The sequence below is a fragment of the Temnothorax longispinosus genome, unplaced genomic scaffold (genome assembly GCF_030848805.1).
Source record: "Temnothorax longispinosus isolate EJ_2023e unplaced genomic scaffold, Tlon_JGU_v1 HiC_scaffold_36, whole genome shotgun sequence".
NCBI lineage: Eukaryota > Metazoa > Arthropoda > Insecta > Hymenoptera > Formicidae > Temnothorax > Temnothorax longispinosus.
In genome coordinates, this window is record NW_027270187.1 from 65,015 (window position 1) to 89,553 (window position 24,539).

Consider the following 24,539-nt stretch of genomic DNA (forward strand, 5'->3'; position numbering starts at 1 on the left):
GTATCCAAGGTGCGCTCCATATCTTCTCCAACCAATGTGCAATCCATGTTCTCAAGGTAGTCTTCTTCAAGGATATCCCTAGTGAGATCCTTCGCAGTATCGGAAGCCAATTTTGTTTCTTCTACGGTAGCATTATTGCCCTCGGCGCCCGCAAGCAAGGCCGTTGGTGGTTGTGTAATTCCCGCCCACTCCGGGCGTAGGTTTACTTCTTTAGGCCCATCGCATGATTCTGTTCTCAACTTTTTAGGGTTGAGACCATCGACGTTAGGGTCGCTGGGACTATACTTCCCCCGCGCCGGTCCGTGGGGGTCCGAAGTCCCCTGAGACAGTAAGTTTATATTCTTTTCCGTTGTACTATCCATAGTTGTGGTTTATTTATTTCAGGGGTAGCCATCCCCTTAGGACGACAACAAGTTCGGGTGTACCCCGCCCAAGGTGCACCCTAGGACAGCCCGCATAGAATGCGCCCTGTCCAAGGGCGCATCTTACAATCGGATGTTATGATTAGAAAAATATTAGAAATATTAGCCCCGCGCAGAAGCGGGCGATACGCGAGACTATTCCAAGTGCAGGATGACAAATTATTGCTCAAAAGTGAGCCCGTACGCAAGAGGATGATAAATCAAACATAAGTAAAAATATAGCGTATTTCGCCCTTAATATTAACTTAATATTAATAATCCATTAAACGATTGCCTGTCATGTGAGGGGTTGTATTGATTTGTTTGTTGTATTGTTTTTTTATTTGTTTTGTATGTATGTTTGTTTTGTTCATTTATTCTATTTATGTAATTGTTTGCTTATTGATTATTCTTTTATATGGATGCCAGACAATGTACAAAATTTATCAGTCCATAACATATCGAATTATTATAGAAAATATTTCACAATTTCAATAAAACACTAAGACTAAGTCCTCAGTGAACGATTTAAAATGTATCCCCACCGTATACCATTATCAAAATAATTAAATTTTTAAATAATAATCACGGAAAGTATAACAAAATTCAAGCAAATCGCACTGGGAGAAAGTCATCGGTAATTGATTACAAATACATTCATACAGTACACTATCATCGAAATAATTAAGTTTTTCCAAAGATGATAACATTATAATGCGTACGATCTGTACATACAAATCAGCCTTAAGGCTGAAAGTCCCTATATCTGAGAAGTTTGCCTATATCTCAAATTTCATAGTCGCAGAGATCGCTCGCGCACGTCAAGAGGTTTCCAACCTCATCAAAGTGATAACAATAGGTGCATATCATTCACCACCTACCGCAGTGCAAACTTCAGAATATTTAGGATATGTATAAGTGCATGTGTAACATTAAAGAATACAACGTAGACACAAACACAAAGAGGTCCAAAATTATATAAATGAATAAATAAATATATATAAGAAAATTGTTTGTTCTTCTCATCCAGCATCCTGAATACAGAGATGCGTATCTCAGCGCACCTGACCAAAACATATCATAGAGTTTTATTTATCATGTTGTATGTCAAACGCTGAGCACGCATATAGGACCTCCTCGTATATACACGAGTAAAAAACACACAACATAGAGACAATAAGACAATATTCATTGCGAATGCCCGAGTATATCGAAATATGAGTTCTATTACTATCAATGCTATTGTCAGAAAGCAAATATAATGCATGAAATATACAGATTTATCCTTTATTGCAATAGATATTATCAGAGGACAGATATAACACAACAAAGTAACGAAAACACATAAGACAAAACAGATCAATTACAACGGCCGTATATAATTAATATCGCTTAAGATATCTTAATTCAAAGCACTTATACTAGAAAATCATGATATGATTGATAACTTATTAAGCAAGAATCATAATCGTAAAAGTCACGTTACGAGATATATTATTTCAACGCGGCATCCCGTGATATACACGCACGCACATAGTCCGTATCTAAAGGCGCACTGGAAAATTCGCACAGCGAAGACGGCGCACAAATATGTCTATCATAATTTAATATGGTCCAGCGCACTAGGCCATCGTGGCATCGCGCGTTCGATCGCCATTACACTGTACGCACGAAAAGTTACACGAGGACCGGCCATTGTTGCAAAAATTTATACGAGCCAATATAGCTATACTTATATGTGTACATCGGTCATTTATACCGCGATTTCCAGTAACGATTATGAGACTCTATTAGTCGTCGACTTATAAGTAATGCCGTATAGGAATTAAACACTCAGGCACACATATCACACAAGAAACACTCAACTCACCCAAAAAGGGAACATTAATTTATAAACATCCTTCTAGTAACATAATATCGATCGTATATCCTTATATATAAATCCATCAGCCATATATTGTACATGTTATCCAGCCAGAATTAGATGTTGGTTGCTGTCAATAATTATAAGAAATTAATAACAATATATATGTAATCAGGCACTCTGATATTCCCAGAAATGAATAATTGTCGGATTTATATGAATACAGAGCGGATTATGGATATGTTCGTACGCGATTTGAGCATCACGAGGCGCAGCCTCGTGACGTGGCATAAGTTAATACCCGATTTTATAAAAAATTATGCAAAAATTATTAAAAATATATCCAAAACTAGATGCACACGTATGACTCGAGGTGAGTTCAAGACAAATATTACAGCAATTTTAACGGATTGATAAGATATCCGAATATTTCAGTGGATATAGCTCAATACATATGTATAGGCGTGTCCATATATGAGACGAAAATATTAATAACTATGTTAAAATTAGCAATAAGTAACATAAGTTATATATCAATCGACGTAAAATTACAGCACAAATCACCACAAAAATAAATTTTCCCAAAATTATAAACTTTTACAGACACTTATACAAATATAATACGGAGCGCTCGTGAGGCACGTCCGTGCTCCACGAAGACCCCGGCCGAACTCTCGAAATTTTATTACTATTTTATAACTAAATTTGTTTTTTAAGATGCAGTCTATGATTATAAATATTTTCTCGTATTTGAAAAACACACCTTGGTGGGATTCGAACTCGGGACCTCGGGACCTCTGGATCGTGAGCCAACTGCCTTACGTGGTAGACTACTTTTTAATTTAATGTAAGTGTTATATATAGTTTACATATGGCACAACCAGCGCAAATATATAATTTTTCAAAAATTATCTTAAGAAACAAATTCAGTTTAAAAAGAGTATATAGCTGCACAAATTTTTAATATTGACATTATATCTATTATATGTATATCTATTATATGTACATAGAAGCAGTATGTAAATGCATTCTACTAAATTAGTACATATAATATATAATATACGTACGTATATGTATATATATATGTCTTTTAATATGTTGCAGTGCCACCTTGCAGCAATATTACTGCAAGATTGCCACAATATTGTATTTCAATATTGCTGCAATGTTGCTGCAATTTTACGCTGCAAGTGCAATGTGGCAATATTGCTGCAATGTTGCTGCAATTTTACGCTGCAAGTGCAATGTGGCAATATTGCTGCAAGATTGCTGCAATTTTACGCTGCAAGTGCAATGTGGCAATATTGCTGCAATATATTGTGCTGTTAGGGTCGGTATAAACTATTTTTTCACATGTCTTCGCTAATTAAATCAGTCACTTTATACGAATCACCCTGCATATTAGGTGTTTACTTATAAAATTGCTGTTTGTGAATGCAAAGTTTGGCATATCCTCTTTTAAAAAAAAATGTTTTATTTTCAATCAAAGTGTGCACTTATATTATCGACCTGCCATTTCATCGACAGTTGATTTATCCCGCTGCTGTAGAAGCCTGATGAACACTTATTGATAAAGTCACGAAAAGCACTTTCGATAGCTTCTTGTAAATTAAATTTTTTCCCCTCTAAAAAGTTGTCCAGATTCCAAAAAAAGTGGTAGTTTGTTGAGACAAGGTCTGGGAAATATGGTGGTTGACGGAGAGTTTTTAACTGCAGCTCTTACAATTTTGACACAATCTTTTTGTGAAGTATGTGATCGCGCGTTATCATGGAAGAACAGGATGGGAGAAGAGCGATTGACTAATCTTGATTGTTTAATTGCAAGCTTCTCCATCATGGTTTGCAGTTCATTGAATAAACATCTGCCGTAATTGAAGTTCAGGTTTTATGAAGCTGAAATGAATAACACCAACTGGATCTAACCATTGCTGCATTGCGATGAGCGTTTGCGATTGTGATATAGGATCCTTTTCATTACAAATAACTATTCAATTTAAAAAAAATTATTTTTGTTTCGATTCAACAGCAAAATGCAAGATTCAACACGTGCTTTTTTTCTGGCACTTGTTCAATTAGTGGCACCCACTTTCCAACTTTTCTATTTTACTGATTTAATTTAAATAGATCAATATCGTTTTGATACTAACATTAAATTTTATTGCTAATTTACTCGAAGTTTGAAATGAATTTCCTTCCACTATCACCTTCAATTCATCATTATCAACCTTCGTCTTTGGTCGCCCACGTGACTCATTCGCGCGAGACCAAAATTTCTAAACAAAAACAATTGAACCAATAACGCACTGTGCATTTGTTAATTGTTGGCTCATACATAGCGTTGATATCGCGGGCTGGCTGCATTTGTTCCAGAATTGTATTTGAAAATTACGTAAATTTTGACTTTATCCATGGTCACACAAAAGCAATTCTAAAGAAAGAAACTGAAGAGATTATGAAAAATGCAGAACACTTTTAGAAAAAAGAAAAACATATTTTTTAAATAAAAAAATAACAAAGCTGAAATTTGCGGCAAGCCAGAGATATTGAATGTCAAAGGCAGTTTGCAAAAACGGCAATTTTAGGTAAAATGATCATTTAAACCTAAGCTATCGATTGAGTTTATTCAGAACTTGATCGGTTCAGCCGTTATTGACATTCTATAATCTAAGTCTCTTAACTCGTCGACTTGCGTGTATATAGATACGGCCTGTGTCTCGCTGCGCGTATACTTGGAGACATTACCATGTAGTACTTTTGTTTATACATATATTAATTTAATAATGGTTTTGGTATAAGATTATATTTTAAAATCAAATAATAAGCAGCATGTCGTTCAAAATACCTACAAGACAAGTATAATAAATGAGTAATTAAATAAACATGAGACAAATAATTTTCTTAACTAGAGGAGACCGGTGCGAAGTCGTCACTATTTCTTTGGTGTCGATTTTTAACAACAAAACAAATAATTTTAGTAAAATGTGGCATACTGTTGTAAAAACCTTTGGTTACAAAATTTATAAGGACATTTTTGGTCCGTTGCCGTCGCTTTGTTCAACTGGTATAGAGTAAAAACGACAAAGGTGCAAAAATTGAAATGTTAAAATTGCCAGAGCGGAGTCGTCACTCCATTCTCGGACTAAATTTTAAATAAAAATTTATAACTCCGATCATGATAAATGATAGGATACATTTTATTAATTATTTTTTTAATAAAAAAAATTAACAAGCACAGTAACAACTGTGCCGCAATCAACACGTAGAACTACGTCTATTAGAATAGAACATATATGAAAGAGGCATTGAACATCGAGTCTGTGTCCGACATCGTGCGAGAGAGAAACGTTAATTGTGCGAGAGAGAAAAGTAATGAAGCCTGAAGCCTGAGAAAAGTAATAAAACGCAGATATCGATAACCATATAGTACTATTTCATGTTAAAGTATTCAGTATTTTCGCGTTATTAAGATTCAACATCGACCTTTATATCTAGGGCAGCGACATCATCCTTTGGTTTACCCTTGAAACTTGGTGACATTTATGAGTATATATTCGGCTCAGAAATTCGAGCTCAGAAGTTCGAGTTGAACATATACTCATAAATGTCACCAAGTTTCAAGCTAATCGGCTTCTCACATTCTATATAGATTTATTTATTTATTTATTTATTTATTTATTTATAAATATATTTATTTATTTTTTTTATTTAATGTTTTATTTATTTATTTATTTATTTATTTATTTATTTATTTATTGTTTTATTGATTTATTTATTTATTGATATGTTTATTTTTTTATTTATTTATTTATTTATTGTTTAATTTATTTATTGATTTATTGATTTATTGATTTATTGATTTATTGATTTATTGATTTATTGATTTATTGATTTATTAATTTATTAATTTATTGATTGATTGATTGATTGATTGATTTATTTATTTATTTATTTATTAATATTGTTACGCCCGTGCTGTCCTCGTGTCGCGCGTATATGCGAGTCGCCCGTTATTTAATGTCGCGTCGCGAACCGTCCTTAGCGACGGATGCTGTTTACTAATATTGATTGCGAGATGCTCAATTAACTATTGATTTTCCTGTTATACCTGATGTTTAGATTTACTCTGGGACGCGTCTCGTTCGGACGTGTCGTCCCGAGCTCCTCTATTATACCGAGAGTCGTAATAAAGAGCTACTGATTTTCTAAACGAGTTATCTTATTTGTACGAGAGTGTCGTGACACGCGCCGCGAGTGTGAAAGTGAGTAATTGTGTAGCGAATGTTCGTCGGCGTGTAACATTTTGGGGGCTCGTCCGGGATCAAACGCGACAAGCGCAGTTTTCTGGAAAATGACGACCACGCACACCCCGCCGAGGACCCGTTCGCAGGCCGCGACATCGGCAGGAACGGAGGCGGGCGCGACCCATCCGCTGGATGCGGGGGTGACGCTGGCAGAGAGTCTTCAGACCGTCATTCAGGAGGTCCGGCTCCTGCGCGAGGAACAGGCGCAGAGGGAGAAGGAGTACGCCGAGACGTTCCGCCGGCAGGAGGAGGAGCTCCGTTTTCTCCGAGGGATGAACTCTGGCACACAAACACAGCTAAGTCATTCTGATAATAGAGTGTCTGGAGACTCGGGGACGCGAGTCACACGCGGAAGTATCGCGATCTCGAACGGCGCGGAAGCGCAAGACGCGCACGCGAGTGAGGAGGACGCGATCCCGAGCGGCGCGGGGACGCGAGACGCGTACGCGAGCGAAAGGGGCGCGATCTCGAGCGGCGTGGGAATGCGAATACACGCGAGTGATAGTGTCGCGGTCGCGAGTGCCGACCTGGGGTACAAACTGAAACCCGACACGTACGACGGAACAACCCCGTTACAAGAATATTTCTCGCAATTGAGTTTGATCGCGTGTGCGAACCATTGGGATGACGCGACGAAAACTGTTGTGTTAGCCTCGAGTCTGAGGGGAAAAGCGCGCTCCATTTTAGAGACCGTGAAAGATGTCGACTGTCTAAATTTTGCAGAGCTGAAAGCGAAGCTCGAGCTACGTTTTGGGGAGGGTCATTTAACGCAGAATAGTTACTCCGCTCTCACCAATCGCAGACAGAGATTCGGGGAGGATCTAGCTACTCTCGGTTCCGATATTGAGCGTCTATCTCGTCTTGCGTACCCCGAGTGCCCCTATGAGATCCGTGATAAGATTGCTTGTTCGCAATTCGTTTCGGCTGTGTCCGATAATTTTGTTCGACGTACGTTGCAAATAGAGGGGATAACCTCATTAAGTCGGGCAGTCGAGCGAGCAAAAGCATTGAAAATTATTCAAGGAGAGGGTTTCGTCCGCGAGAAATTTAATCGAAATACTCCGAAAGAAGGACTGGAGGCGGACGCGAATCATGGGAAGGGAGAGGGCGATAAGGAGTGGAAAGAGAAGGGGGAAAAAGATCAAAAAGGAAATAGCCGTGGCAGCAAATTTAACGCCAGCCGCGGGGAATGCTGGACATGCGGGAAAACCGGACATTTCCGGTCCGAGTGCCCCGAGCAAAACGGGATTTAATCATTATAATGTGTATTTAATAAAAAGTTGTGGAGCAATGTGTAAAGTGTTATAATTTTATTTTATTCAAGTGTTCTTGTATTCTTTGTTTCTGTGCGGTATGTTTATTTTCATAGTGGAACGGAGTCCGAGGAGTCAGCGGTTCACGTCAAAGCGTGGGATACCGTGGCAGAACATCGGCTGAAGACTTCTTCGGGGAGAGTTCCTTATTGAAAGAAGACTGCCTCTCCCTCGGTTTTCGACTGAGGTTTCCCGAGGGACTTGGGCGAATGCCGAGGCAGGGACCTGGGGAGCCTTGAGTGGCGCTGGGTCCTCAGGAAGTTTCCCCCCCCTTGTCTGAAGATTTGGGACGGCGTCGCGGGAAGCCGACAGCGAGGGATACGCCGGGGGAGCGGAGCAGAAGTCATCTTCGGACCGTGGAGGGGGAGCCTGGCCAGCTCGCCCCAGAAGAGGTTCGGGAGGAGACTGGCGTGCGGCTACCGGGGGCCAAGAGAAGCAGAGCCCGGTAACTTGGAGCAGCAGCTCGAGGAGGGCAAGGACTGTTTCGGCGCCCTAGGGCGCACAAAAGAAGCTACCGCAAGTTGACTACCCTCCCGGATTGTCTGGGGCGACAATTTTGGAAGAGGGGGGGTAGTGTTACGCCCGTGCTGTCCTCGTGTCGCGCGTATATGCGAGTCGCCCGTTATTTAATGTCGCGTCGCGAACCGTCCTTAGCGACGGATGCTGTTTACTAATATTGATTGCGAGATGCTCAATTAACTATTGATTTTCCTGTTATACCTGATGTTTAGATTTACTCTGGGACGCGTCTCGTTCGGACGTGTCGTCCCGAGCTCCTCTATTATACCGAGAGTCGTAATAAAGAGCTACTGATTTTCTAAACGAGTTATCTTATTTGTACGAGAGTGTCGTGACACGCGCCGCGAGTGTGAAAGTAAGTAATTGTGTGGCGAACGTTCGTCGGCGTGTAACAATATATTTATTTATTAATTTTTTAATTTATTGTTTAATTAATTAATTTATTTATTAAACCTTGAAAAGTATTAAAAGAAAATATACTTTATTATATAGTTCACCCATTTATTCATTAACCATTCATCCATTCATCCATTCATCCATTCATTCATTCATTTATTCATTTATTTATTTATTAAATACATTCATCCATTCACCCATTCATCCATTCATCCATTCATTCATTTATTTATTTATTAAATCTATTCATCCTTTAATAAATAAATAAATGAATGAATGGATGAATGGATAAATGGGTGAATGGATGAATGGATTTAATAAATAAATGAATGAATGAATGGATGAATGAATGATAATTTATTTATTTATTAAATCCATTCATCCATTCACCCATTCATCCATTCACCCATTCATCCATTCATCCATTCACCCATTCATTCATTCACCCATTCATCCATTCATCCATTCATCCATTCACCCATTCATCCATTCAGCAATTTATCCATTCATCCATTCATTCATTCATCCATTCATTTATTTATTTATTAAATCCATTCATCCATTCACCCATTCATCCATTCATCCATTCATTAATTTATTTATTAAATCCATTCATCCATTCACCAATTTATTCATTCACCATTTATTCATTCATCCATTCATCCATTTATTCATTCATTTATGTATTTATTAAATCCATTCATCCATTTATTCATTCATTTATTTATTTATGAAATTGCGAAAACCCATAGCTTACATCGAGATCTTTCAAAAACTATATAATAAAGTATATTTTTCTTTAATACTTTTCTAGAACAAACCCATATCGAAAAATTAACCACGAAAACATTTAGCTTACATCGAGAGCTTTCAAAAACTATATAATAAAGTATATTTTTCTTTAATACTTTTCGAGAAAAAGAAAACGTTGCATGAAAACGTTGCAAGAAAACGTTGCATGAAAACGTTGCATGAAAACGTTGCAAGAAAACGTTGCAGTCGTACCCCCATACCCCCCGAGAAAGACGTAGTTCTACGTCAAAAATGGAAACATTACTTAAAAACACGATGGCGAAAAATAATTACAAGAAACGCGCACACACTTATGTGCCCTACGCTCGCACGAAACACACTGTTTCTCATCAGCTCTATTTTGTCATCTCTGAGCACACGCAGCACATATTATCTAAGTCCTCGCCGGAATTCGACCACTGCTGCTTCTTTGACTTTGATTTTCGCCCGAAGCCTCCATGATATGGCTTGGTGACAACTTTGCCCTGGACACAGATTTTAAGTTTGATCGCTTATGAAATATCAACGAAAATAAAAAAATTTCACTGAATTTGTGTTCAGCATGCATTACTCTTCAGAATCACTTATCTCGAGATTTGGAGAGAAAATAATATTTAAAATATTTAAAATTTTCGACGCGCAACTTTTACTTTTGACCTCCGAAAACACGTTTGCCTTAATAAAAATTACAACATGGCATATTGTATGAGAACGCGCCTGCGAGAGCGGCAACCCGTTCTGCGCTCTGCGGGCATCCCCGCTCCGCGACGCAAGTACAAGTAACACCTGTCGCCGCGGCGCGGTTGTCGTTACTCGCAATTAAAGCACGACCAGAAGCGTTCATAAGGGCCAGCCTGGCCGCAAGGATTCACTTCGTTTCTCTCGCATGGAAACTCCACACGGGCGTTAAATATACCGAGTGTCGAGGAATCCGCGATCGAGAGCAGTCATCACCATTCCGCTCCAACCTGGAGCGAGCGAAATCAGCATCACCTCACCGCTTGAGAGCCCGCCCCTCCCACCCTCCGAATCCGCGGTGGTGGTGGTGGAAATGCAGGGCCACTCTGCCCGAGGCTCCGGCGGGAGACGCAGACGACCAAGACCGAGGAGACGAGCGAGGAGGCCCTCACCTTTGCGACGACCGGAGACCAGGGCACCAGTGCCTCCGCCTGAGCCGAGGTGGCACCTGAGTAGAATCAGCCTCCCGGAGACGCACAAACCAAAACACAATCCTATCAAAACGACTGTATGTTAAAGACGAGAATACATGTTGCTGTATTATTGAACTAAATCGACTCACCAATTCTTTACCCTGCCTCTGCGTCTCCCGAACACATATAATCTCACTAAACTCTGTTGGTCACATGGGCACTATAATTAGTGTTTACAATATTAATGGCGAGTTCACACAACATACAGATTTCGAGATAATTGTAGTGACGACTACGCTCCGCGCGCGCGGTGACGACTCCGCCCCGGTCTTCCCTATTCCTTAAAAAAATTATTAAAAACTTTTTGTTTTTATTTTTACTATTATAGGATGTTCCAGGTCAGGTCAATAAAACTTCAGTTTTAGAAAAAATTGAATTTGGAACAAAAAAGTTCCTATAAACATAGGTCCAAAAACGCTTTGTTAAGAAATTATAGCCAAGAAAAATTTATTTATTACATTTTTATTAAATATTTTTACTTTGTACTGTTACCTTTTAAATTCTTTGTGATTAAAATGATTCTTTGTAATATTATAATTTTGTTAAGAAGAATTAAGGAGCTATTACTACTTGGGTTAAAATAGGAAGATCCTTTAATGAAAACACAAAGATATGTACCAGTTGGATTTTATTTTTTTAAAGTAATTGCACAACAATTATTTTTTAAAGCAATATATATTTTTTTTCTTTGCAATTGGCGCAATTTAAAAATTTCACATCTTCTTTTAAAATACATGTCATTTGGGTTGAGTTAGGTAACATAATTTTGTGATATAATAATTTTGTTAAGGAGAAATTAAACTACTACTTGAGTAGTTAGTATAGGCGGGTTCAGGCCCGGGAGCTCCGAGGGGGGTGAGGAAGGGGGGAGTATCGGATTTCGCGGGGGGGTGAGGGGAAAGGGGGAGGAGCGGGGTATCGGGTTACACAAGGATATCGGGTTACACAGGGGTATCGGGTTACACAGGGGTATCGGGTTACAGAAGGGTATCGGGTTACACAAGGGTATCGGATTTCGCGGGGAAGAGGGGGAGAGGGGGTTGACCTTGACATACCACCGGGATGACTCACCGTGATGACTCACCGGGATGACTCACCGTGATGACTCACCGGGATGAGTCACCGGGATGACTCACCCGCGCCGCGGGTCCGCGGGAGGGGAAGTCCGCGTTCGCGTTCGCGGTCGCGGTTGCGGTCGCGCCGCGGGGGCCGCGCGAGGGCCGCGCGAGAGTCCGCGGGAGCCGCGTGGGGGTCCGCGGGGGCCGCGGTCGCGCCGCGGGGGCCTCGTTCGGAACGACGCCGCTAGGCGGTGCACAATGGTAAGACTAACTCGATAGGGCACTGCGTAGTAGCGTGTTTTTTGTGTTTTTTTGTCGATGACGCATCGAACCTGTCGGGACACGTTCGTCGTAAACAACATTTTTCTAGGAAAAGGGGGGCGGTTATCGCGCGTAGACTAAACAATCTATCTACGCAGCACGTGAAAGACAAAGGAAAAAATGACGTCATCGGGACGATGATCGACCCGATAACGCATCGAACCTGTCCAAACATGTTCGTCGTAAACAACATATTTCTAGGAAAAGGGGGTGTTATCGCGCGTAGACTAAACAATCGATTATCTCGTAGACTAAACAATCGAACCTGTCGGGACACGTTCGACGTAAACAACATATTTCTAGGAAAAGGGGGGCGGTTATCGCGTAGACTAAACAATCTATCTACGCAGTACGTGAAAGACAAAGGAAAAATATGACGTCATCGGGACGATGATCGACCCGATAACGCATCGAACCTGTCGGAACATGTTCGTCGTAAACAACATATGATAAAAGTTAGGTATAGGGAAGGACATGCACGCAAAAGAAAAATACATCGTTCGTTTTAGGGTGTAAAAAAAGCCTGTTTATTTAACTCTTCTTTTACATAATATATCTTACGTGCTAAAAAACTAAAGCTGCGAGCTCACAATCGATGAGCTGATTCGTATTGAACGCATCGCTAGCGTATATTGCATTCGACGCTTCCCTGGGATCCGTCACGGTGGACGCGATATCGGAGTACTGCGCAAATTTTGCATCGACCGCCGCAAGGATTCTGACCAAACGATCGAATCTCGCTTCGATGCACCGATCGAGATCGAACATACGATGCAGCGTCGATTCGGTCATCATCAAGCGTACGTTTACAGATTCGAGACGTATGAGTTTGACGTTATTAACCGACGTACAAACTCTCACCGTTAGCGGTCCAACGTTTATAAAACTATGGGCATCTTTGAAGTCGTTGCGAAAGAAATTCTGAATATTTCGTCGTTGCTCGTAGAGTGCCTTCCACGTTTCGAGAGACAACAGCAGTTCCTTTCCTCGATGATCTCCAACGGCAATCTCCACATAGCTCGGTGGGCCCACGTTGATGCCAATTTCGAGGAATTTGTATCCCGTAACTGTCAGCGCGTATCGTCTGCTGAGTATGCGAACCGCGCGACGGTCCCCCGAAATGCTGGATAAAAGAAATGAAATTAGTTTTTTGTATTTTTCATAAGTATTACAATATGCAAAGATATAAAAACTGGAGGGAGACTCTATATGTTAATTTTCTCTCAAACGAAACTTACCTATTGCATCTGGCCTCATACGTTTGAGTTTCAACGTTGTGAATCGGTACGTAATAATTCACGGCATTCACGCGTTTTGCACCGTTGTTGCTGCTGCTGCTGTTGCATCCTTCAAAGGAGAACATTTTTTCGCTCTCTAGGCTCTGAGAAGTTGTCCGTCAGTACAAGCGATCGCGACAAGACTGCTCATTTGAAATTACTCGAGTATACGCGACAACTCCAAAAAGTAATAATGTGGTGGTGGGGGAAGGGGGAGCGGGAGGGGGATTTAATGTTTATAGAACTGCGCAGTGGATTTTTTTAGGAGAGAGGGAAGTAAAGCCTACTCTAACGGTGATGATGGGGGAGGGGAGGGGGAGTAAGAAATAAAACATAAAAAAGTTATATATAATTTATTTATTAAAAAAAGATCGCAAATCTTTATGGCGTCGCGCGCGACCACCAATTAAATAGTTTTATTACATTTTGTAACGCGCAATTCTTTTCATGTTTTCCGCATCGCATAGTATTGGTGTCATCTAGTTTATTCAAAGATTCGATATCTTCGTAATGCGCATCCAGAGTCTCGACGATTAGGTTTTTTCGCGCATAATTCTCCAGCAGATCCACCAGCCATTCTCGTTTCTGGCATCCCTTGACGTACACGAGAGTCGGCATCTCGTCGTCATCGTCTTCTTCTTCTTCTTCTTCCATACCAAGCACGGCCGACGTAATCAGGCGTTTCACCATGCTGTACGGTACGTTTCCGTCTTCCCATCGTAATCCATGGTGATTGTGAATCAACCAGGTAGCGCACGATTTGTCGGATTTTGTGAGGAGATTCCACGGCATGGGGTACGTAAAGATATGATGCGTCAGAACGCAGCCTTTTCTCAGCACCGCCACCTCCTTCACGACAAATTTCATCCCGACGAGGAATCCTTGCAGGTCCACGAACGTTGGTACGGACATGACAAGATTTCTATATCTCTCTATCTCCTTCGTCGATGCGTCAATCGAGAGGAATGACATGCAACTCTGCAAACCGTCTCGTGACACTCTGATTTATACTTTCCCCTCCCTCCCTCCCTTGCCCCTCTAAATAATTGTATCGGAGACTGATGGAAAGAAAGAGAGAGAGAGAGAGAGAGAAAAAGAGAGAGAGAAAATAATATTCACGTCGACGTTGCCGCGAACACTCAGACTATTTTGCGCACCACGTTTGTCAACGGGTTGTACTCAATCACGCGGTCGTGTATGATGAGACAGTACGCGGAGGTATTCGGCGGTACGTTCTCCATGCAGTCGAATTCTATTCTGACATCCACGGTGGCGTTTTTGACGGATTCGTTTTGGCGGGAGCAATCGATGATCACGAACGGGCCGTTACGTAGAAAAGTCGAGACGGTGAGACTCGGCTCGAGATATTCGTATCCGTAGTAGCCCTTGCAGAAACGCGCATACATATTGTACAGAATCGCCCATCTGTGTTTGCCAAAGTCCAAATTCAGATCGTCGTACGGATAAACTTCCGAGTTTAGATAGAGTTTTACGTTGGTCAAGTTGCAGTCGTCGAATCGGCTTGTGTCGGCGGACATGACATTCTTCCGACCCGTCTGCAGAGCGAAGACGACGTATCGCGGTTTCTCGAGCTGAGTCGCGGTCTTAATGGCCCACGAGTGCTTGGTCGTGTTCTGCAACAGGGGATACTCGTACAGATCCCACGAACGGAAACCCATACTTAGATATCGTCCGTCTTCCAAGGCGCGCAGCATCGACAGCTTGTTGATCTCGTTCAATACCACGTGAGGCATTCGCCATTGTATCTTGAGTATTTTGATAGTAGGCTTCAACGCGAGACTTCCCACCAGGGAATTGTTGTCGTTGCGCGCTCGTATCAAGATCAATTCGTGACGAGCGTTGATCACCACGCGTTTGTAATCCTCGCAAAATCCCAGTAACAAGTTGAGCGGTACGCAGAAATTGAAATATCCGTTCGGATTATTATGTGGTTCCCAGCCCGCGTTTCGCAGGATCACGCTTCTGTCGGACGATACCGTAACGTAGTTCTTGAGCGTGCTGGTTATTCCTACGTTTCTGCAACGATTAATCTCCATACCGTCGAGCTCGTATCGAATCTCATCGAACGTAAACGCGACGCAATTAGTACCCAATACCACATTATCGACTTGGTCGGCTGCTCTGGTCACCGTCAATGTTCCTTCGATGTAGAGAAAACTTTCGCACGGCAACGTATACAGATCCTGCTGTTGTATGGGTATTCGTATCTCGTCGCTATAATCAAACGTTGTGTTGGCGTACGGGTTGTATGTGTGAGTCTCGATCTTGACGATGCGATCGTCAAAGACCGGCTCGCTTCCGATGTTAAGAATTTCAGTCATCGTTCAGATGTTTCGCACCGCAAATCCCAGAGATTGTAAAAACTTAACGTTCGACGCGTTGAGCTTCTTTCTCGTCGCTTGTTTAACGCCACCGAATGTCGACTTGACGATATCGTCGATCGGTGCAGCCGTAAAGATATTACTGTTATCTGTCGCGTGCTCCGAATCGTTCAACACTAGCATCTCATGTGTCGCGCGTACACTCACGCTCACGCATACACTGGCGCGTTATCGCTCTCGCCGTCGTACGTGCAATCTGACGGTGATCTCTTCTCCGCGAAAATCGAGCAATCGTCCGTCTTGATCAGCGACGCGTATCGTTAGATTTGTAACGCTCCGCACAATGATCGGCAGATAAATGATCTGCGCCGGCGTTTCCGATATCTTATATCCCGGTGGTACGCTCGGTGAAAATTCGTGTATCGTATGAACACGTTTGTCGTTGCTGTACGCACCCACGGTCACGTTACACTCCACGCGGATAATGTTTACGTTGATAATATTAATCGGTGCGTCCGATTCGTGCCACTGTCCCGGCTGCAATATACGCGTCGACGAGAATCCCAACAGCGATCCGACGTTGTTTGGTTTGTTAAAATTTACTCTGAAAGCGCACTTGATCTCACTCTTCATCGTATTGTAATTTGCACGAAGCACTATCGGGTATTCCGCGACCTCGTTTTCGTAGCCGTTCGCACGAACGGTCTCCTCTCGCGCGATATCCGCGATCGACGTACGACGATCGTCGTTGGAACGAACCACGCGTCGCGGACGTTTACGTGAAATTTTACGTTTCAAAAACTCGTGTATGGCTCGTATCTCGTACGATCCCTCGGGAAGCGTAATTTCCGTGTCATCCTCGTCGAAATAAAATTTATTATTCGAAGAATTCACGTTCGGAATCGTGTGATAAGTCTCGAAACACGTTAGACCGAGCTCGTAGTCACCGTCGCTCAGATCCACGGCGGGAAAATAGTGCTCCGCGAGGATGCTACTTTTCCCGGTCAGCGTAAACGTTATAGACATATCGGCGGAAGCTGGTCGACGAACACTGAGTCTCCGCACGGCGCGTCGTCAGGTTTTAAATTAGCGCCGATCGTCATCGATCGTCCGGAAAAATTGCAAGCACAACTGGCCACAGATGCTCTGATCGTAGCGCTGATAAGACGTGTGATTGTACTCAATTTTCGTCACGCTTGGTCCGAAATATCGCACCAGTTCTTTCGGTGGTCGAAGATTGCCGAAACTGTCGAAATATACGACTCGATCTCCCCTCTTGGCGTACGCTACCCAATGAGTACCGGGGCCGGCTGCATCGTCCAAATTCACGATACCGCTCTCGTTTCGACGTACACCATCGACGATCGGTAACGAATCACGCATGAAAACACCTCTGAAGAACGGTACGCGCATTCGCCTTGCCAGTCGACTCAATTGTACGTTAGTCGTAACACCCGTGGGCATATTTAACGTCTTCTTTGATGGTTTTTTTTTTTAATCTTCAACGCTACTCCTCGCCCGCGTTTGTGCGGGCCGAAATACAATCCTTGTCCATATTTGTACTGAGCGAGATAAAGTCCGCGACCTTCCATGGCGCGATTGTGACGTTGCGTCTCTTCCAGCTGACGTCGCGCGGCTTTGCTAGCGTTCATCGCCGTTGTAATTCCGGCCGCTCCGCCGGCCAGAGAACCGAGAACTCCCAACAACGGTAGAATTGGCAATACGCCGCCTCGTTTCGCTGCCGGAAGTATCCGTTTTTTCGAATCCGCTCTCTTCTTCATCTTCATCTTCGTCTGGGTCTTCGCCTTCGTCTTTGCCTTTATTTTCAAACCCATTCCGAGCTTCGTCTTAGCCTTCATGGCCGCCCAGACGGCTGTAGCGGCAGCTCTCTCTCCGAAAGTCGAATCTCTCGCGATGACGCGTCCCAACGCTCTCTCGGCGAGTATCTCATCCGCCGCGTGTCTCTCGGTGAGGCCTTTGTTACGCGAATAGTATATGTCGTGCTCGCGACACGCCGCGTTCAATGGATTTACACCCGGATCACCTCTAGCCAATCGTTCTCGCAAACGAGTTCCCGGACCGCAATACTGATAGCCGGGAATGTGCAGTTTGAACGGAAGTGCACCTATCGCGCGATTAAACAGGCCTCTACCTGTTTTTATTTTTTTCGTTGACATTCGCCGCAATCCTTTATCAATGGCGCGGGACCGTCGATGTGCGTTCGCTGCCACGGTTGATTGTAATGTGCGTCACAGCGACGATAGGTCTGAACCTCCAAATCCGCCTTTATATGCTGCGGAAGCTTGTCCCACACATAGTAGACGTGATCACCGCACACTTGCAATAGAACGGCTTTCGGTACGAATTGCAGCTGTTCGGCGCTAAAATCGCGAATGTCCGAAGGTCTCGACAGCAGGACGAACATCTTTGCGACTGAGCGATTCGCGGTGCCGCGCACCTATAAATAGACGTTCGAACGAGAAAGTTCGATTCAGTCGTACAAAGTGTGAGGAAAAAAAATGAGATTCGTGCGGCAACCGTTAGCGATTCGCGTGACGAATTGCGACGACAGATCACGGTCGATGGAGGGCAACGCGGATAGGCGCAGACACGGTACGATGCTGCCGACTACTATACGCGCGATCATTTGCGGTCCCTCGAACTGCGGTAAAACCAACGTTCTGATAAGTTTGCTGGAAAGTCCGCACGGTGTACGTTTCGAGAACGTGTACGTGTACTCAAAATCGCTGCAACAACCGAAATACCGATATCTGGAGAATTTATTGACATCAATCGACGAAATCGGCTACTACACCTTCTCCAATAACAGTGACGTCATTCCACCGAGCGACGCGTGTCCGAACTCGATATTCGTCTTCGACGACGTGGCGTGCGATAAGCAAGACACTGTGAGAGAGTATTTCTCGATGGGCAGGCACTCGAACGTCGACTGCTTTTATCTCTGTCAGACGTACGCGAGAATACCTAAACATCTGATACGCGACAACGCGAATCTGCTGATCCTGTTCAAACAGGATGGTACTAATTTGAAACACGTGTACAATGATCATGTAAATACCGACATGTCGTACGATGAATTTTGCTCGTTGTGCCACGATTGTTGGCAATGCAAGTACGGATTCGTAGTGATAGACACGGACAGCGCACTTTCAAACGGTCGATACAGAAAAGGATTTAACGTGTTCGCGATACCGCAAAAGCGGTCAGTCGTCGTCGATACGTCGTCGAAGGTGAAACAACGTTAGTGTTACGGAGAAAGAGATCGACACTCTGCTTTGTTCCCCCCCCCCCCACGATGGCTGCAATAGACGGGAGCGAGACGATTCGCGAACGCGAGAAGATTGTGAAAGATATTGCGAAAACGAGTAATTCGATTCGCAAGAAACTTCGCGCTTTGAAGACCGGTAAGATCGAGAAGGACATTGAGTTGGACACGCACTTTAAACCTCTCATCGAGCCATTGAAAAAGATCGTCGACAACTCGAGCTTGATCGCGGTGAAAAAAGAGGAGCCGACAGAGAGCGACGCTGACGTGAAAATTGAACCGCTATCCGTTCAACAGCGCGAAGAGGAGGTGGAGGATGCTACACCGAAGAGAAAGAAGAAACGATTAGACTCCTGGTCGGATCTGTCATCGACACCGCGTAAATTTAATCAATCGAATGTACTACCGATAACCTCTACACCGACGCTAACCGTGCAAAGTACAAGTCCCGAATTTCTCAAAATCGTAGATGTTTTCGAAACCACGGACGACTCGATCGGGACAACCGTTAAAAAGCGGTTGCAAACGTCGAAGGGTCGAGAATGGTTTATAGAATCGTTGCAAGATCACTTGGGTCCCCTGAGCCGAATTTACATTGCGTCTGCTTTGAGCGCCTATCCAACGATAGACACCACATACGGCGTTTATCTCGGCAAGAATGAATTGATGCTTGGTAATAAACGTTTTGACGTGGATAAAGCGGATAACATTTATATCGACGGCGTACGATACGCCGGCACACCCGGTATTTACGAGTTGATCTTCAAGAGAATACCCGATTACGATATCTACACGGAGGACGATATGCAAAAGTACAGGAGCATACTGTTGGCAACGAGTGCTCATAAATACAAGCACGATCCTCACGAGCGACGAAAGGGCAACGTGGGATACAAGTATACACAGGTAATTGCACCGTTGATGTCGACCGAATCCAAGAAGAAAAAATCCGGAAAGGGATTATTCGCACCTCGCGCGATGACGCTAACCGACAATAAGATCGACTACGTGCACTGGGACGACCCCAACGAGCTGGTGGATCGTCTGCGATTGCTCGACGCTTCGCGTCAAGCTGGCAACAATGCCCACGACAATGAGATCATGTCGATCATCGAGGAACTTCGCGAGGCTGGGCTTATTATAAATTAAACGGTGCGACAGCAATCCGTTCAATCGGTGTCGAAATGCCGATCAATAAATTTGGATTGTTTGAGCAGCGCGAAGACGCGACGAATACCATTTCCTATCATTATCGGTGGAGCGGATTAGTGAGAAATTTCGTGCGCGACAACGCTCTGTGTCGCGCCGCCACGGACTTTAATGCAAGATCGCGCAAGATTCGTCGCGTAGCGCAACCTGAGACTGACGGTGACGCTGTTAACAAAATATACGTTGATCAGTGCTTTAAAAGTCTGACAAATCAATGGAAAGAGTCAGACAAGAAGCTTACCGCGTTCGAGAAGGATGTGCGAGCGTTACAGGCTGCGGTGAACGAGCTTCGACGTGCAAATATCGGTAGATTGAAAACGGCTAATGAATGATGAAGAAACGGTTCAGCAGAAACGACTATCGAACGGCGACGAGTGAAGAGAAGCAACGGTTAATTAACGACGGTGACGAACAGCAACGAACGATTCGAAAACAGTTGTCGGACGGCTGTCGAGCGGTTCAAGAACGGTTGTCGAACGGTTCAAAAACAGGTTAGGAACAATTACGAGCGGTTTAGAAACAGCTGTGAACTACGCGGAGACAGGAAAGGCTACAAACGGCTAAAGAACGTCGACGACGACGATGAGTGACAAGAAACAGTTAACTGACAACGACGAACGACAACGAACGGTTCGAGAACGGCTCGATATGGTTTCTGAGCGGTTCAGAAACAGCGATGAACGACGCAGAAACATAAACAGAAACGGTTACGTACAGCCGAAGAACGACGACCGACAGTCAACGAAACGCTAACCGAACATGAGACCGTTAAAATCGACCGATGTGGATAATAATATTGAAAAGCGACGGTTGGTGGACGAATTGCACGCACCGGCGAGAAGAAATTTTCCCCGCAGACACGTCATAGTGCGAGGGTACGACGACCTGTGGCAGGCTGATATTGTCGAGATGCGTCCGTACTCGCGTTTCAACGGAGGCTACCACTACATACTCACCGTCATCGATGTGTTGAGCAAGTACGCCTGGGCCGTGCCGCTCAAGGGTAAAGGTGGCAGCGAGACAGCTGACGCTATCGCTGAGATAATTCGAGATAGCGGGAGGTGCCCTAGTAATCTACAAACCGACATGGGGAAGGAATTTTACAACACCGACGTGCAACGTCTCGTGAGAAAACACGGTATAAATCATTATTCCACGTATTCGGTGATGAAGGCGTCGGTCGTCGAGCGATTCAATCGCACGTTAAAAAACAATATGTGGAAAATGTTTACGCTCAATGGAACTTACAAGTGGGTCGACGCGTTATCGCGACTCGTGTCGGATTACAACGCGCGCAAGCATCGAACGATCGGCATGCGACCCGTCGACGTTACCCCCGCGATCGCTGAAAGACTCTTGGCTACGGTGTACAGCGCGATAAAGATCGCGGGCCCGGCAAAGTTTAAACCGGGCGACTCGGTACGCGTCAGCAAATACAAGACAATTTTCGAGAAGGGTTACACGCCGAATTGGACCACCGAGGTGTTTAAGATCGTTAAAGTGCAGCATACCAATCCCGTAACCTACCTACTCGAGGACTATCGTGGAAAATCCGTCGCTGGAGCGTTCTACGAGTACGAGTTGCATCGCGCGACTTATCCTGACGTGTATCTCGTGGAGAAAGTACTGCGCAGGAGGGGCGACGAGGTTTACGTAAAATGGCTGGGATTCGATGGATCACACAACTCATGGATACACAAGGACAATGTGATTTAATTCGTGCAAACTGTATTTTATTCTTAATATAAAAATGATACATGTAAAGTGTTTGAAATATGTAATACATATACAGTATATAATAAAAAATATTTAATACTAAATACATGTGCGATATCTCTATTAATATCCCTTCTCATATATAATACGATATTTACTCGAGGACTATTTCTTACATACATACATTATATTACATATACTACATACATACATTTATATGTTATACTACATACATAGATATATATATGTACATACATACATACATTATATTACATTATATACATTACGTTATATTCGGTAATGTCCCCACGGCAACGTATCGGTCGAATCCGGCACGATATATCGCTTATCGTCGTACGGACTCAGAGCGATTTTTGTCTCGCAAATAGTGTACACTTCGTGCATTTTCGATCGTATGCACGACTGCGGTCGAGTCATTTCGATCTCATCGTTCAGACACCGCGTGTAGTCGTCGAATGTGATGGTGCGCGCGATGACGTTGCTTTTGACACCTTTCGCTTTTTTACAATCTTTTTTGCCATCGACTCGCAAGGCGTACATTTTCGCCCTAAGTCTAACGAATTCGGTCATAATGACTCCGTTGTTTTCATCCTTCATCAGGCCCGGCACTTTTTTATTGACGAGAGGCATATCATAAGCGTTATCTACCGCATAGTCACTTGTGTCGAACCGGGCTATATCATGTTTCATGTTCTCGTACGCGTCGTCGCACTCGATATAATAAATCAAACTGTCCGTGTCGGTATACATGATTCTACACGAGTCGCGGTACAGGGGAGACATGTATTCGTGATGAAATTCGTACAGGCACACCTTCGACAAGTCAAGGATGCACATGCCGACGTAGATCGGTTTGTCGAATTTCACCTCGAGTTTGCGCAGTTCGATGGCTACCAGATTTTCTGAAAACACGCTACTGCTGTGGAAATTCGGTCGCGCGATCATTGCCTCCGCGCCGTATCTACCCTTCCACGTCGTCACTAATTTTACATCGACGTGGTTTCGTACATTCTCCATTGTTTTCCCAAAAACAGCGTTATTCATTAATTTATATAATGTTTTTTCGAACTCATTTTTTGCTTGTGTCCTGAATTTTGTATTGAGTTCGATGTAAGAGCGGAGCCACTCAGATTGAGCGAATTGCAATACGCGATGTATTTTAGTGACGCGAAGGCCATGACGCATGCACTGTTGCAGATTGCGATAATGGATGACATAACGCTCCTTATCGTGCAGCGTGGCGAGAAGTTTGTCCTGCCGTTTGCCGGGCGGTTTATCGCGCATCGGACAGAACGGTAGGTCTGCGTGCGCGTCATGTTTATCCTGCGGATACTCGAGATCGACCTCGAGAATATAGCCCGTAGGCGAATCCAAAGCGATCGCGTTAACGTCGAAATTTGACGCGTCTTCGACCCATCGAAACTCCGCGTAGGGCAGTGGCTTACACATCGCCCAGCCGTATAAGTTGTTGACATCGAAGTACATTAGGTACGACGACGGTTTCGATGAATCGTACGACTCCATATACTTGTTGTTGGCCTTCGCGTATCTGCCGGAACATTGACTCAGCCCGCCGCGTATACCACGTTCGATAAACATGACCATGTCATGACGTCGGTCAGCAGTTCAAAATTGATACACGTATGTTTCAACATGGCGTCCCACGTAAAGCCTGGTAAAGTGTAGTAGTACGCGGGATTAAGTCCGTAACTCGCGACGCAGCTGTCGCGGAAATTTTCAAACACGTCGGCCAACAGCAAGACATCGGTTTTCAGGTATAGATCGCTGTATTCGCCCAGGGTTCGAACGGAGAATCGCTGCCATACGTTCGCGGCGTGCGCGTAATCGCTCTCGGATACGGTGTCACCGGTCAAGGAACTGTAAAATGAATCGCGCGGCGGTAAACACGTATCCTCCAGCTTTTCGACGCTGTCCACATATTCGTATGGAAGGACACCTTTTCGCGTCAATAATTTGAAATCGTTGTCGGATAACGTGGAAAATTTTGAACGTATAATTTTTAATTTATCATTATCTAGAAAGGATGCCAATTTTGCGAGACTCGCGCTAAGAAATTTATATGAGTCGATAAATCTTAACTTTATATCGTTTCGCGAATCAGATTTTTCCGCGGTGTCTTTCACGTGTTTAGTAAATGAGATGTACTTTTCCTTTGTTATAGGCAGTACATCGATCTTGCCTTCGAACGCGGCAGCTATCTCCTTGATAATAAAGTGTGCGTCATAGCCCGACAGATTGTGAAATATTGCTGGGATGAAGTGAGAATCCTTATACCGCGCAATTTACCGCGCCGTTAGTGCGCCCGCTAATTACCGCGCCATTAGTGCGCCCGCTCATTACCGCGCCGTTAGTGCGCCTGCTAATTACCACGCCGTTAGTGCGTCTGCTAATTACTGCGCCTTAGTGCGCCCGCAAATTTACCGTCGCAATCCTGCAAACGGTGGACATTCGCGTCTCTGTGCGCGTTGCTTGCCGCGCCGTTGTGCGCCCG

The 24,539-nt window shown here is 43.7% G+C and overlaps 3 protein-coding genes across 3 annotated transcripts; all 3 read right to left on the reverse strand.

Moving 5' to 3' along the window:
* Positions 1-12,691: 12,691 nt before the first annotated feature.
* LOC139824407 (uncharacterized) lies at positions 12,692-14,365 on the reverse strand. The gene is made up of 2 exons (XM_071796938.1): positions 14,110-14,365; positions 12,692-13,381 (listed from the first exon to the last, which is right to left on the reverse strand). The coding sequence occupies exons 1-2, from the start codon at positions 14,363-14,365 to the stop codon at positions 12,741-12,743; spliced, it is 897 nt and encodes a 298-aa protein (XP_071653039.1). The 3' UTR covers positions 12,692-12,740.
* Positions 14,366-14,592: 227 nt separating this feature from the next.
* LOC139824408 (uncharacterized) lies at positions 14,593-15,978 on the reverse strand. The gene is made up of 2 exons (XM_071796939.1): positions 15,814-15,978; positions 14,593-15,660 (listed from the first exon to the last, which is right to left on the reverse strand). Exons 1-2 carry the CDS (start codon positions 15,976-15,978, stop codon positions 14,593-14,595), a joined length of 1,233 nt encoding a protein of 410 aa, XP_071653040.1.
* Positions 15,979-22,294: 6,316 nt separating this feature from the next.
* On the reverse strand, positions 22,295-23,632 carry LOC139824409 (uncharacterized). The gene has a single exon (XM_071796941.1). The coding sequence runs from the start codon at positions 23,630-23,632 to the stop codon at positions 22,295-22,297; it is 1,338 nt and encodes a 445-aa protein (XP_071653042.1).
* Between the last annotated feature and the right edge of the window lie 907 nt (positions 23,633-24,539).

Coding starts and splice junctions, on each gene's coding strand:
- LOC139824408 (XM_071796939.1), bottom strand. CDS start 15,978: ATGCTAGTGTTGAACGATTCGGAGCACGCGACAGATAACAGTAATATC. Junction 15,661..15,813: donor TACAATCTCTGGGATTTGCG/GTGCGAAACATC, acceptor CCCATACAACAG/CAGGATCTGTATACGTTGCC.
- LOC139824409 (XM_071796941.1), bottom strand. CDS start 23,632: ATGGTCATGTTTATCGAACGTGGTATACGCGGCGGGCTGAGTCAATGT.
- LOC139824407 (XM_071796938.1), bottom strand. CDS start 14,365: ATGTCCGTACCAACGTTCGTGGACCTGCAAGGATTCCTCGTCGGGATG. Junction 13,382..14,109: donor GATTACGTCGGCCGTGCTTG/GTATGGAAGAAG, acceptor ATTAACATATAG/AGTCTCCCTCCAGTTTTTAT.